The 13,853-nt window shown below is 43.8% G+C and overlaps 1 protein-coding gene across 5 annotated transcripts in view; it reads left to right on the top strand.

Moving 5' to 3' along the window:
- Positions 1-13,853, top strand: part of Prr14l (proline rich 14 like) — a 76,298-nt gene that overhangs the window by 57,898 nt on the left and 4,547 nt on the right. For 4 of the 5 annotated variants that reach the window (XR_015002778.2, XM_048450026.3, XM_085692147.2 and 1 more), the window contains one exon: positions 11,785-11,856. Coding sequence is in view for 4 of the 5 variants with exons in the window: in XM_048450026.3 (XP_048305983.3) it covers positions 11,785-11,856 (72 nt within the window). In the remaining variant the exon portion in view is untranslated. Of the gene's footprint in view, positions 1-2,900; positions 3,318-11,784; positions 11,857-13,853 lie in introns of those variants that run through there. The other variant, XM_085692145.2, reaches the window with a different exon arrangement.

The raw sequence follows: 13,853 nt of genomic DNA, 5'->3' as shown, positions 1-13,853 counted from the left end.
GGCATACACATAAAATTAAAAATGTAGAAGTAAATATTAAAAAACAAATGAGAAAAGAAATGACTTCCTGGGTGAGTGCAGTGACCCAGTGGGTAAAGTGGGTAAAATCAACTTGGTTTGACTCCTGGAACCCTTGATAAGATGGAAGGAGAAAACTGACTACACAAAGTTGTTCTCTGACATCCAGGTGCATGAAATGAGCCACACATGCTCTTACATACACATTACACATGCACAATAATTACGGCTTAATTAAAAGACATGAACCTTGTGCTGAAGAGATGACTCAGCGGTTAAGAGCAATGGCTATTCTTCCAGAGGTCCTGAGTTCAATTCCCAGTAACCACATGGTGGCTCACAACATCTGTAATGAAATCTGGTGCCCTCTTCTGACCTGCAGGCAGAACACTGTATACATAATAAATAATTAATCTTAAAAAAAAAAAAAGCATGATCATCTAAAGGGAAAATTGTCACTGGCCATGGACTGCACATTTTTAGGAAGAATATAAGCCTATTCTTCAGCAAGGAGCAAAAGACAATATCTGTGTCTCTCAAGATGAGTACATTATAGCCATGTACTACATATGTATGGTATTACATTATCACAGTATAGATATCATGACGGGGTGGTAGTGGCGCCCACCTTTAAGCCTAGCAGAGGCAGGCAGATCTCAGTGAGTTCAAGGCCAACCTGGTCTACAAAGTGGGTTTCAGGACAGTCAGGACATGCTACGCAGAGAAGCCCTGTCTTCAAAAACAAAAATAAATCATGACCTTAAAGGTTGGGCAGACAGCTGAGGTGGTTCACAACCTCCCTAATGCTGCCACCCACAACCATGGGATCATCTTATTGCCACTTCATAGCTGTCATTTTGCTACTGTTATGAATCATATCATAACCTGTGAAGGAATCGTTCGATATGTACCCCCAAAGGGTTGTGTGCTACAGGTTGAGAGCCACTGATCTATCCCATCTCCCCAGATTGTTTGCAGATCTGCAAGTCTATGACCTTTGTAGTGGAGTGATGATGCCAAACCAACCAGAAGTCAGTCTCTCCCACTTTATGCCCACAAGAAGAAATCTTGCCAACTTCACTTAGACAAGTCTGTTTTAGCAACTATTAAAAACAAACATTTTTAAGTTCAAAGCAGCTGGGCAGGTTGACAATGTACTTGTAATTCATGCTCTTGGGAGGACTGAGGCAGAGTTTGTGAATTTAAGGATAGCCTGGTATTACATTATCACAGTATAGAAATTATGATCTGTATGGTGGTGGTGCATGCCTTTAATCCCAGCTCTCAGGAGGCAGAGGCAGGTGGATCTCTGTTAGTTCAAGGCCAGCCTGGTCTACAGAGCAAGTGCCTGTGGAGGGGGGAGGAGTTAAAGGGTGTTAACAACTTACAGTGAACAAAAGAAAGGGAAACTCAGTTCCACCTCCAAAATCACAGAATCACAGGTAGCAGTATTCATTTGAGGCAACAAAAATGGACCAAAGCGTGAATAGTGCAGCGGCGAGGAACCAGGCAGGTTTCAGATGGTGCTAGCTACGTAAAATGGTTTCTTCATATGCTGGATGGAGTTGAGCCCAGACTGTCATGCATGCTAGGCCTGTTCTATCTCAGCAACATGCTTTTCTGACTCCGATGTTCAGTGTTCTCTTCATGCTGCAGGAGGGTTTGTTTGTTGCAGTTTTGAAAATGTTAGGGCCTTGTATGACTCCACGGATGGTCTGCCACTAAGCTACACCCTGCTCCTCCTCTCGGTTTTGGTCTCTGTTTTATTCTGAAAAGCTTTGTTCAGTGTTTTCTGCTGTTCACTCATTGTGTTTTATTCTGTTTAATCTAATATTCATCTTTGGGGTTTTGTTTTGTTTTGTTTTGTCCGAGATAGGATTTCTCTGGATAGCCCTGGCTATCCTAGAACTTACTTTGTAAACCAGGCTGGCCTTGAACTCACAGAGATCTACCTGCCTCTGCCTCCTGAGAGCTGGGATTAAAAGTGTGCAACACCTCGACTGTCTGGGGGTTTTGTTTCTTATTACTATCTATGGTTTTTGAAAATTCACATTTAGAAAATTCAAACTCAGGGACAGTCTGGCATGCACTTGGCCCTGGGGTTGATTTCTAGTGTGTTATAGCTCATAGTGGAAAGGTATCCTTGCATTCAGGAACCAAGAAATACTACAGAGTCACACTGCACAACAAACCTCACACAAGAGATTTATTAGGAAAGACGTGAGGGTGGATGCCTCCTCTCAGGAAAGAAGCACAAAAGAACTGAGCGGGAGGCAAGCTTTCTATAGGGTTTGGGGTGGGGTGGCCTGGGATTGGTGGATTTTGTGATCTGATCTTGGGGCAAGCTCAGGGAATGGTGGTATTTTCTGGCCTGATCTTGTACTTTTATTTTTTATTTTTTTTCCTGTAGGGCAGAACTTGGCTGCCTGTGTCTCAAAGGGCCAGAAATGACCTTTATGGGCTGTTACAGCAGCATTTGGGTGGGCCTGTCCACTCACACATAAACGTTCCCTCCCCTCAACCCCCCTTTTGTTTTTTACTATTGATAAGTAATCATGGGTTGGAGAAAGGAGGAGACACTATTATTAGATTACTTCTGTTGTGTGGAAGATTCAGAGTCCTTGGGGTAAACTTGATTTTCACCCACTGGGTATAATTGGGAGTTACAGGCCTCTGACTCCATAACTGGGGGCCAGTAATCCTGTAATAGCAACTGATTAAAAGTCTGGTTATAAAATTTTTGGGACTGTTGAAGAAATCTAGAGAAGTTTGTTTGGTTTGGTTTGGTTCTTTGTTTGTTTGTTTGTTTTTTAGTAGATCCACTGGCCAGAGGCATCAAGCTATTTCTTACAGTTTTGTTTCATTTTGTTTTGTTTTTTGAGGCCATCTGGAGTTGCCCAATCTTGGTGTTTCCTGTGCCTGACTGGCTGACATAGTAGCAGCACCCCCCTGAGGAAAAGACAAAGACCGCCTCTCTCTGCTTTTAGGAAATCTCAGCCTTGCTAGTTCTGTAGCATTATGAAGGCCAGTGAGTCTGTTTGGCCCTGGTCTGAGCCACCGGTTGGAGATCCTTGATGAACTGAGAGTCAGTAGCTAAGGAAGTAGTCGGTCCTGCTGCTCCAGCAGTTATACCCAGGACTGCAAGAAAGGGTGGAACCTGAGTCCTTCATTTGTCATGCTGTGCTCCTGCAAACATGGTGATGGGAACCGATAAGCGTTCTTCACCAGGTACCATCAGGGTACCAAATCCCAGACCACTCAACGTGTAGGCGGTAATAAATTTGAGTGTTGAGAATCAAGGTGTGAACGTTTGGACATAGTGGTTGGGGGTTTAGGGCAGTATTGCAGTCTGGAATCCAGTGTGCCCATAAAGTGTATTCCTTGAGGAGCAGTACCAAAGAGAAGGATGTGGGAGAGGTAAGGAGTGATGCTGATATTTAATAGGCCAATGGGCAAGGTTACAATTGGTGGTCATGAATTTGATCTGGGAGGGACTAACAGCCAACATCCTTCAAAGTAACCGGGCATTGTTATTCAGTAAGTGATATGTAGAGGTCAAGATCTGAAACAGAAGGTGGAGACATTAGGGAGGTGAGACCTGTGTCAAATGATCCTAGGTGACAGTGTTTACACAGTAGTCTTAAAGGGGGCTGGAGAGGTGGCTCCGTAGTTACAAACATGGCTGTTTTCCTAGAAGTTGTGAGTTTGATTCCTAGCAAGCACATGGTGGCTCATAGCCTTCTTTAATGAGATCTGGTGTCCTCTTCTGGCTAACAGGCATACATGCAGGCAGAACTCTATATCCATAATAAATAAATCTTTTAAAAAAAAGAATGATAGTCTTAAAAGATTTCTTGAGAGTAGACACAGAGAAATTGTAAGGACAGAAGATTTTCAAGGGTGGAAAGTTGAAAGCCTTAGAGCTAAGAGATCTTTGGAAATGTAGAAGAGAGCGAGTTTTCCACTCATTTCTCTGTGCAGTGGCAGAAGTTGTACCACATGACAAAATTCTGAGCTCTCATCATCAAAGCAGCCATAGAAAGTAGCATTAACAGTACTGGCTGGTGGCCAGCAGTAGCAGAGAAAGCAAAAATAAAACCAACAAACACAGAACAAAGCAAGCTCACACATTCAAATAGACCTGTCAGAAACAAAAAGCATGATAGCCACTATCATTCATACATTTGACCAAGCCTGATCGATTTCTGTCTCGACTCCCTGTTTATAATGAAACTTACGGACATGCCAGAAAGCATAGACCCATCTTTACACAGAAAACAGACAAAACTTTCCAAACGACCAGAATTAGATGGGCAGGCTACATCTTGCCTTTTGCCCTGAACTTGGAATGAAAGGGTTCTGTGATTGGGTGAGAAGGGAATGATGTTTGGCTATAGTGGGATTTGGGGTGTCCTCTACCCAGGGATCCACCTTGGAGACTGGTAAGGGTAAAGGTGTGTCAGATTGTGTGGTTTGGAGAAGAAAGAGGAAGTGGATGGCTTCCTGGTGAGTTTGGGGCCAAGCAGATAAAGGCGCCCACTTTGGCTAGGAGGTCCCTTCCTAGCGAGGGACTAGAACAGAGTGGTACCACTACCCTAAAGATACAGCTAGGTTTGATGAGGCTGCTAAGGCTGTTCCCCAACAATAAAGGAACAAGGAGAGGTGGGTCTCCAAAACTCCATCAGGACAGAAACATGGCCCCCGTTTCCAGAAGGCAGGAACTGGTAGTGTCGTGATGACTACCCAAGGCTCCCTGTCAGAGAGAGTGGTGGGTAGGCCATGGGTGCCCCCCCACCCCGCCACTCTCAGGAGGTCGGCTGGAAGGTGATCTGGACTTGTTGTCCTCATGCCGTGAGGGACATGGGGACAGTCAGTGGCTCAGTGTCCCTCTTCATGACACTGTGGGCTTAGTCAGGATAGTTGTAAGGGTTCGAACAGATTCAGGCCCAGTGACCCTTCCGATCACATCTGAAGCAGGGATTCTGAGGTTCTCAGGCTTTGGGAGCCTAGGCAGTGGCTATGGCCGGTTGAAATGCCTTAGCTAGCTAGTATCAGATATTTTTGTTTTTAAGTCATTTTTTTTCCTCTTTTTTTTCTTTTTTTTTCCAGTGGTACATTTTGGAGACCACAGCTAAAACTTCTACCTGCGGTGTTAGGGCTCCCTCTCTAGACATTTTAAGTTTGGCCCTAATATCAGGGAACTCTGGGAGAAGTAACACTTTAAACGTAGTCTTATGGAGACAGACCTGGAGGCAAGTTGTCTGGGCTTTGTTCTAGCCGGGCCCCAGATTTACCTGCGCTCTTCAGGGAGGTTGTGGTAAGAATCATGTAAATGTCATCAAAGATGAGGTTGGGAAATACATTGGAATTCTTTAATAAAGGTGGAAAAGGGCTGGAGAGATGGCTCAGTGGTTAAGAGTGCTGACTTCCAGAGGAAGTTCAATTCCCAACACCCACATGGCAGATCACAACTGTCTGAAGATCCAGTTCCAGGGGGTCTGACACCTTCACACCAATACACATAAAATAAAAAAGTTAAATAAAACCATAAAAAAAGATGGAAGAGTTAGTGGTATAGGGCCATAATCCTTTTCTATTTTGAGACTGTTTGCTTAATGAGTAGGAGACATGTACCCTGACCAAGCCATTCACCCCCACAACCTCCTGCAAAGGGAGAACTCTTGGCTGGTTTAGACTGGGTATAGGGAGGTAAAGGGGGATCCCATAGTGGAGTAAGAGCGATTAACAGTTAATTTGGAGCTGCCAGTAGGCTGAAAGTAGGCACTAGGAAGGGTTGATTTGGGCAGCCTGTCACTGAAAAGGGAGAAAAGGAAACCAGGGGCGCTAAAGACAGCAGGAAGGGGAGCAATAGCCTGATGGGGCCTAAAGAAACAGCAGCCTTGCAGCTCTAAGGATAGGGAAACAGGGTTAGATGAAGTGGGCTAACCATAACTTACAAAACACGGCTAGGGGCACCTCTGCCTCCAAAAGGACAGAGAGGTACCAGATGCTCCGCAGTCACTTCTGTGGTCTCAGGGAAGCTTTACACCTGTCAGATTGTACACCAGTTGTCACTAGTGGACAGGGTGCTGATTGCTGAGTAAGCTGGAAAGTGAGTCTGCTAAGGATGGACCTCAGATGACGGGTAGGTTCCCAGTGCAGCCCAGGCCCCCAAGGGGAGCTCAGGCACCAGGAGCACCTATCTGAGTAAGTATTAGTTACAGCTCTGAGGGAAAAGTATCCTGGCAGTTAGGAGCCCAGGAATGCCACAGTCATACCTCACATCAGACCTCACACAGGAGGTTCACTGGGAAAGACACATGATGGTCGCTGCCTCTTCTCAGGAGAGAATTGAGTGGGGGTGGGGGGGCAGGCTTTATGTAGGCTTGGGGGGTTGGGAGCAGAGCTTTCCAGGATGGCTTGGGATTGGCAGTATTCTGTGGCCTGATTTGGGCTTCTTTTCTCTGCAGAACAGAGCTTGGATGCTGACCCTTCTGGTCCTTAGAGTAGTCTTGGGTTGGGGCCTGGCTAGTTGCAGTCCTTGAGATTTACAGCTAGCACAGAATGTAAGAATAAATGGAAGGGGGAAGAGACCTAGCTCACCTGATATTTGGAAAAGTAAAATCCTTACCAGCATCAACTAAGAGAAAGAACACTGTCCTGCTTTTTTTTTATTTGAGACAAGCCAGGGTTTCATTATGTACCTCTGACTGGCCTTGAACTTGCTGTATAAACCAAACTGGCCCCAAACTCAGAGATTAGCCTGCCTCTCTGCCTTCCAAGTGCTGGAACTAAAGGTTTACATTAGATTCTTACCATAATCTGATAAATTGGGCTGAAGATAGAGGATTGCTGAGGTTCTGGGTTTACTCATCAAGGCTGCATTTTGTGCACACCTCTAAACCCAGCACAAGGGAAGTGGATAGGAGAATCAAAAGTTGGAGGTTAATCAAAAGAAGTTAAAGGCTGAGCCAGTCGGTGGTGGCACATGCCGTTAATCCCAGCACTCGGGAGTCAGAGGCAGGTGGATGGATCTCTGAGTTTGAGGACAGCCTGGTCTACAAGAGCTAGTTCTAGGACAGGCTCCAAAGCTACAGATAAACCCTGTCTCTAAAAACCGGGGGCGGGAGGAAGGCTGGCCTAGGCTGAAGATCCTAAATAAGTAAATGAATAATAGAAAAACCTCTGGTGATTATTGAGGGGGTTGAAGGAAGACTTGATGTTGCCAAGACAGTGCACTTATGTGGGATTGGTTTTCAGATTAACTGCAGTCTGTCAAAGGACTAACAGCTTTCCCCCCCTAGAAATTGACAGCTAGGTTGTAAAATTCCTTATGGGAAAAAAAAGTCACCAAGAGTAGTTAAAACATCTGGTCAATGGTAACAAATACCTTTAATCCTAGTACTAGGAAGGCAGAGGTAGGTAGGTCTCTTGAGTTCAAGGCCAGCCTTGTCTACAGAGCAAGTTCCAGCAGCCAGAGATGTTACACAGAGAAACCTTGTCTTGAAATACCTAATAAAATAAAATTAAAAAATAGTTAAAACAGTCTTGAAGAAGAACCAGAATAGATGCTTCACACTGATTTATTTTAAACTTATTATATATGCAGTTTAGTTGGGTTAGGAAAATGGCTTGTGGAGAAGATTGCACGCTGTTCAAGCATGAGGATTTGAGTTTGATAACAAACACTCACCTAAATAAAACTTGAATGTGACTCCACATGCTTGTGACCCCACAGTTGGTGGTGGAGTCACTGGATAGCTGTACAGCCTACCCGAAATAGTAAGCTTCCTGTTCAGAAAAAGAGCTTGTCTTTTTTTTTCCCTCTTAATTATGTGTGTAAGTGTGTAAGTGTTTAGCCTTCATGTTTGTATGTGCACCATATGCATTCAGGGTCTGCACAGAACAGAAGAGGGCATTAGATCCCCAGGAACTGAAGTTAGAGACAATTGTTAGCCACCATGTGGGTGCTGGAATTGGAACCCAGGTCCTGGAAGAACAGCAAGTGCTCTTAATGCGTGGTCATTTCTTTCTCCCTGAGAGACCTTGTCTGAAAGGAATAAGGTGAACAGAAGTAGAGGAAGAGACTCAATTGTCCTCCTCTAGTTTCTGCATGCACAGGTATGAATATATACCCATGCAGTCCATGTGCAAATAACACGCACACACACCAAAAATAAACAGTTAAATTTAAAATAGTTGAAATGGCCAAGCATGGTACTAGCACATGCCTATAGTCCCAGCAGAGTTTAAAGGCAACTTGGGCTATAAGGTGAGATTTTCTTTGAAAAAACAAATGCAATTTGATGGCAGAAGTCGTGCTCTTCAGATTTTACTATAAAAATGCACAAAATTGCCGGACGGTGGTGGCGCACACCTTTAATCTCAGCACTCGGGAGGCAGAGGCAGGCGGATCTCTGAGGTGGAGGCGAACCTGGTCTACAAGAGCTAGTTCCAGGACAGGCTCCAAAGCATCACAGAAACTCTGTCTCAAAAAACCAAAACAAAACACAAAATTAGATGAAGCTACAATAATCAAGATAGTATGGTAGTAGTCTAAGGGTAACTTTCTGAGGTGATGAGACAGAGGCCAGAAGTACCTTCTAAAATGGATTGACTTCAACAAAAGCATCATGGCCATTCAATGGGGAAGGAAATCTTTCTAACAAGTGGTGCTGGTTGCTATGTGTAAAATTGGATTTCCATGTGTAAAAGTTAAATCAGAATAAACCAAAGATCTAATTGTAAGTACAACAATAATAAAAACAAGCAAATACAGTTACCAATCTGCATGAATGTGGAGTAGGCTATGGCCTTTGCCTACATTGAATTTCAGGAAAGTTAGCCTTTTTTTCTCTCCCATCAAATGCCAAAATCAAGATAGTGAATAGCAAGTGACTGGCATGGTGACACATGCCAGTAATCCAATGTTTGCAAGGCTTTCAGGAGGGCTTTGTGTGAGGCTAGCCTTAGCTTTATAGCCAGACCTGGTTGATTGGTTGGTTGGTAGGTAAGTGGATGGTAAAAATTGGATGGCTGGAAGGAAAGCGGATGCTAAGAATTAGGTGGGTGGGTGGGTATGTAGATTGGTGGATGGTTGATATAAAATTAGAAGACTATAACCTTGGAGAAAAAAAGATGCAAAATGTACATTTAGTTCAAGGAATCTAAGTAAGGACTGTTTATCCAAAATATACAACTCCTCCCTCTCCCTGCCTGGTGGTGCTGGAATCAAACCCAAGCCCTTACTGCATGAGCAGACAATGTCCATTCCTCAGGCCATAAAGAACTCAAAACTCTGTAAGAAAATGAACAACCCAATTTTAAAAATGGGCAAAATTCCTGAACTGACATGGTGTCAAAGAAGAAACCGATAGGAATACACTCCTGAAAGGCCCCCGGTGTGGTGTGTCATTGGGGAGTTGCACCTTACAGTAAGGATAAATTCAGAACTAATGCTAGCCGGGCCCCAGAGCAGCAGGAACTCGACTGCGTTGCTGGAGAGCATGCAGTGTCTTCAGAACTAAATAGACTAACCACATATTGCAGCAGTCATATTTTGTAGATTTTTGTCCACAAGTTGGAAAGGTATATACCACAAAACTTCACAGACATTTACATCTGTTTTATTTATAACTGTCCAAACCTAGATGGAAGAAGCATGTACTTTATTTAGTAGGGACTGGATAAGCTGGTACATCCAGACAATAGAGTATTTAAATCATTGCTAAAAAGACATTACTGATCAGGGTGGTGGTGGTGGTGGTGGTGGTGGTGGTGGTGGCAGCGGTGGCGGCGACACACACCTTTAATCTCGGCAGAGGCAGAGGCAGGTGGCTCTCTGAGTTCCAGGACAGCCTGGTCTACACAGTTCCAGAACAGCCAGGACTGTTACACAGAGAAACCCTGTCTCAAAAATAAAACAAAACAAAAAGATACGACTCTCTAGTGCTTATACTTGTAATTCCAGCAGTAGGTTGATGTAATCATAAGCTTGAAGCTAGCCAGGCGTTGGTGGTGCCTTTAATCCCAGCACTCGGGAGACAGAGACAGGTGGATCTCTGCGAGTTTGAGGCCAGCCTGGTCTACAGAGCGAGCTCAGGACAGGCTCCAAAACTATAGAAAACCAGTCTCGAAAAACCAAAATAATAACAATAATAATAATTTTAGAATGGTCAACAGGATGGTAAATGAATGTGATAGCCTGAATTCAATTTCTGGGACCTACATAGATAGAGAAAACTGACTCAAGTTATCCCCTGACCTCCCTCCACACACATGCTATGGCAACACAAGTGTGCAAACACACATTTATGTATTTATTATACATAAATATATAAATGTAATCTAAAGTTTGAGACCAGTCTGTAACACATAGTTAAACACTCCAAAATAAATATTATATAAATAAAAATTTATTTTTATTATCTCCAAAAATAAATAAATAAGAGCACACTTACACTTGTGTGTAAGGCCCTGGGTGGGACCCTCATCACCGTACAAATAGAAAGGAAATCAGCTGGTGGAGTGGCATGCTCCTGTAGTTCATCCCCTTCAGAGGTGATGGATGGTTCAAAGGTGCTTAAGGTCACCCTGGGCAACAGAACACACCCTTGTTTCCAAGGAAAATATAACTGAAAAATTATTCTACATGTATTTATTTTGTGTATGGGCACACATGTGCTATGGCATGCATCTGAAATCAGAAGACCATCTCTGAGCCATTTCACCTGTTAAAAATAAAATGTATTAAAAGACTTAGGGCCAGATTTGGTGACTCAGACCTTTAATCCCAGCACTCAAAAGGCAGGCAGATAATCTGTGAGTTCCAGGACAGTCAGAGCTAAGCAGAGAAACCCTGTCTCAAAAAAAAAAAAAAAAAATTCTCTTAAGGGCTGGAGAATTGACCAGTCGTTAAAAGCACTGCCTGGACTTGCAAATGACTTGGCTTCCATTCTCAGCACCCATGTGGTGGCTCACAACTATAGCTCCACTTCCAGGGGATTCGTACCCTCTCTTGACTGCTCAGGCACCATATAGGCGCATAGTGCATAGATGTACATGCAGGCAAAAACCCCACATGCTTTTTTTGTTTTGTTTTGTTGTGTTTTGGGGTTTTTTTGTTTTGTTTTGTTTGTTTGTTTTTGTTTTTGTTTTTTTGAGACAGGGTTTCTCTGTAGCTTTGGAGCCTGTCCTGGAACTAGCTCTGTAGACCAGGCTGCCCTCGAACTCACAGAGATCCGCCTGCCTCTGCCTCCCCAGTACTGGGATTGAAGGTGTGCGCCACCATCGCCTGGCCATAAAATAATTTTTTAAATAACAGAATAAAAATAAATTCAGCAACAGTTTATTGTGTTCATTAAATTCTTGCCAACCACTAAGGCTTATAATTTCCAAGCCATGAATAAGAATATTAAAAAACCGGGCGGCCAAGTCAGTGTTCGAGCTCAGCACTGCTGCTGAAGAGAAAGCAGCTGGGTGCAGGCTCTTGTTTGTAACCCCGGCACTTCCCAGAGGAGGCGGCAGGAGTGTCCAACAAGACTGCCTAGTGAGACCTCGCCTCAACTCTAAATGAGCCAGAGAAAGCTGTCAGTTAATGCGCACAGCTTGGGTGAAACTGTAGCGGCCTACTTGCCCTATATGCTGTGGCCTGCCTTCCGACTGCAGCTCTGGTGATAAGGAATGGAATGAACAGGGTTTGACTTTTCAACTTAAAGCAATGTGTAAGTGAAAGAAGGCGTGAAGAATTCTTTTTTCTCTTTGCAGGTTAAAGAAGAAAGAGTTCAGTTTAGAAGAAATATATACAAACAAGAATTACAAGTCTCCCCCTGCGAACAGGTAACTCCTGTGGCTGGGCTAAGGGGGCGGTGCTAGAATGATTGACACCTCTCATCTTTGGCACTCAGGTGTTCCTATTTAGCTCTGCCTGGTATTGGTTGGGGTTTTGTTGTTGGGTTTTTGTGAGGTACTCTTGTTGTACAGGCTTGGCTAGCGTAAAATTCCAAGATCTACCTGCCTCTGCCTTGGGAGAATTCTGGGATCAAAGGTGCTCCCAATTCTGGCCCAGAATTGGACTTTAGAAATAGCTAGAATGGAGGTTCGGGTTCCAAATCCTTGATTAGGGTCAGTGACATGATAGAAAAGAAGTCTTTGTGGGCTTTGGTCTCGTAGATGTGTTTACCTTGCATCTGTGTTTGCTGAATACACTGGCTAGCTTCGTCTGTGCTGCTAATTACTGTTTCAACCACGATTTCAAGCCCAAATACAGACAAATGTCACTTGGCCACCTTGGGATCAAAATTCAGTTGGAAGCAGTGACAGTTATTAATTGACTGTTTTATCTGGGATAAAGGAAGAGAGTTCTGGCATTTCATCCCAGTATTTGTACATGGACTCTGCCTAGAAGACATTTATTTAGGAGACTATTCATTGCAGGATTGCTAAGTGATGGGAAAGAACTGGAAACAACTGAAAGTGTCCATTACTAGGGTTTCCACTCAACTTTGGTCCATTTTTATTATGAAATATAATGCATGCTGTTGAAAATGAATCAGACAGGGACTGAAGAGATGGCTCAGAGGTTAAGAGCACTGACTGCTCTTCCAGAGGTCCTGAGTTCAATTCCCAGCAACTCCATGGTGGCTCACAGCCATCTATAATGAGATCTGGTGCCCTCTTCTGGCATGCAAACATACATGGAAGGAATGTTATATACATAATAAATAAATCTTTAAAAAAAAAAAAGAAAGAAATTTCTATTAAATGAAAACAGGCTTCGGGGTCTTTGATGGGTAAGAGGAGCCCCATGTGCAGGATAGTGTATGCTGTTTGCTGCTGTGGAGATGCATACCATCAGTTAGCAAATTCTAGGCCCATTCAAAGCCTATCCCCAAACCAAGTGACCCTCTTTCAGCCTCCCTGATAGTTGGGATTATTATAGACTTGCATCCCTACACCTGACTTTCCTTTTTGTTGTTGTTGATTGGTTGGTTTTGAAACAGGGTTTCTCTGTGTAGCCCTGAATGTCCTGGAATTGGCTCTGTAGACCAGGCTGGCCTCAGACTCAGAGATTTACCTGCCTCTGCTCATCCTGAGTACTGGGATCAAAGGAGTACAACTCCATGGCCCAACCTAACTTTTATTTATTTATTTTTTTAAATACCATGCTGAAAGCTGGGTGGTGGTAGCCGCACACCTTCAATCCCAGCACTAAGGAGGCAGAGGCAGGTGGATCTCTGAATTTAAGGCTAACTTGGTCTGTAGAGCCAGTTCTAGGACATCCGGGGCTACACAGAGAAACCCTGTCTTTAAAAAACTAAAACAACACCAACCACACACACACACACACACACACACACACACACACACACACAAAAAACCGTGTTGGGTTTGTATCCCAGACCCTCATGTGTGCTAGACAAAAACTCTATATCCCCAATCACCAGTTTTTATTTGTTTGATTTTTGGTTTTTTGAGACAGGGTTTTCCTGTAGTTTTGGCACCTGTCCTGGAATTAGTTCTTGTAGACCAGGCTGGCCTCAAACTCACAGAGATCCATCTGTCTCTGTCTCATGAGTGCTGGGATTAAAGGTGTGTGCTGCTACCACCCGGCATTTTATTATTTTTATGGCTTGTGGGCTAATAGTTTTGTTCACAAAAGTAAAATTCAAAACAATTTTGTGATAGAGAACCACATGGCTCACAGATTAAAAAGGTTACTGTCTAGAGCTTGGTATGGTAGATTAGCATGTCTATAATCCAGACACTTGTGAGGCAGTGGTGAGGGGGGTCAGGAAATTAGGCCATCCCTAGCTACACAGGGAGTTTGAGGCCAG

The sequence above is a fragment of the Myodes glareolus genome, chromosome 8 (assembly GCF_982192425.1).
Source record: "Myodes glareolus chromosome 8, mMyoGla1.1, whole genome shotgun sequence".
In the NCBI taxonomy this organism is placed as follows: Eukaryota; Metazoa; Chordata; class Mammalia; order Rodentia; family Cricetidae; genus Myodes; species Myodes glareolus.
This window is presented reverse-complemented; position numbering and strand designations above follow the sequence as displayed.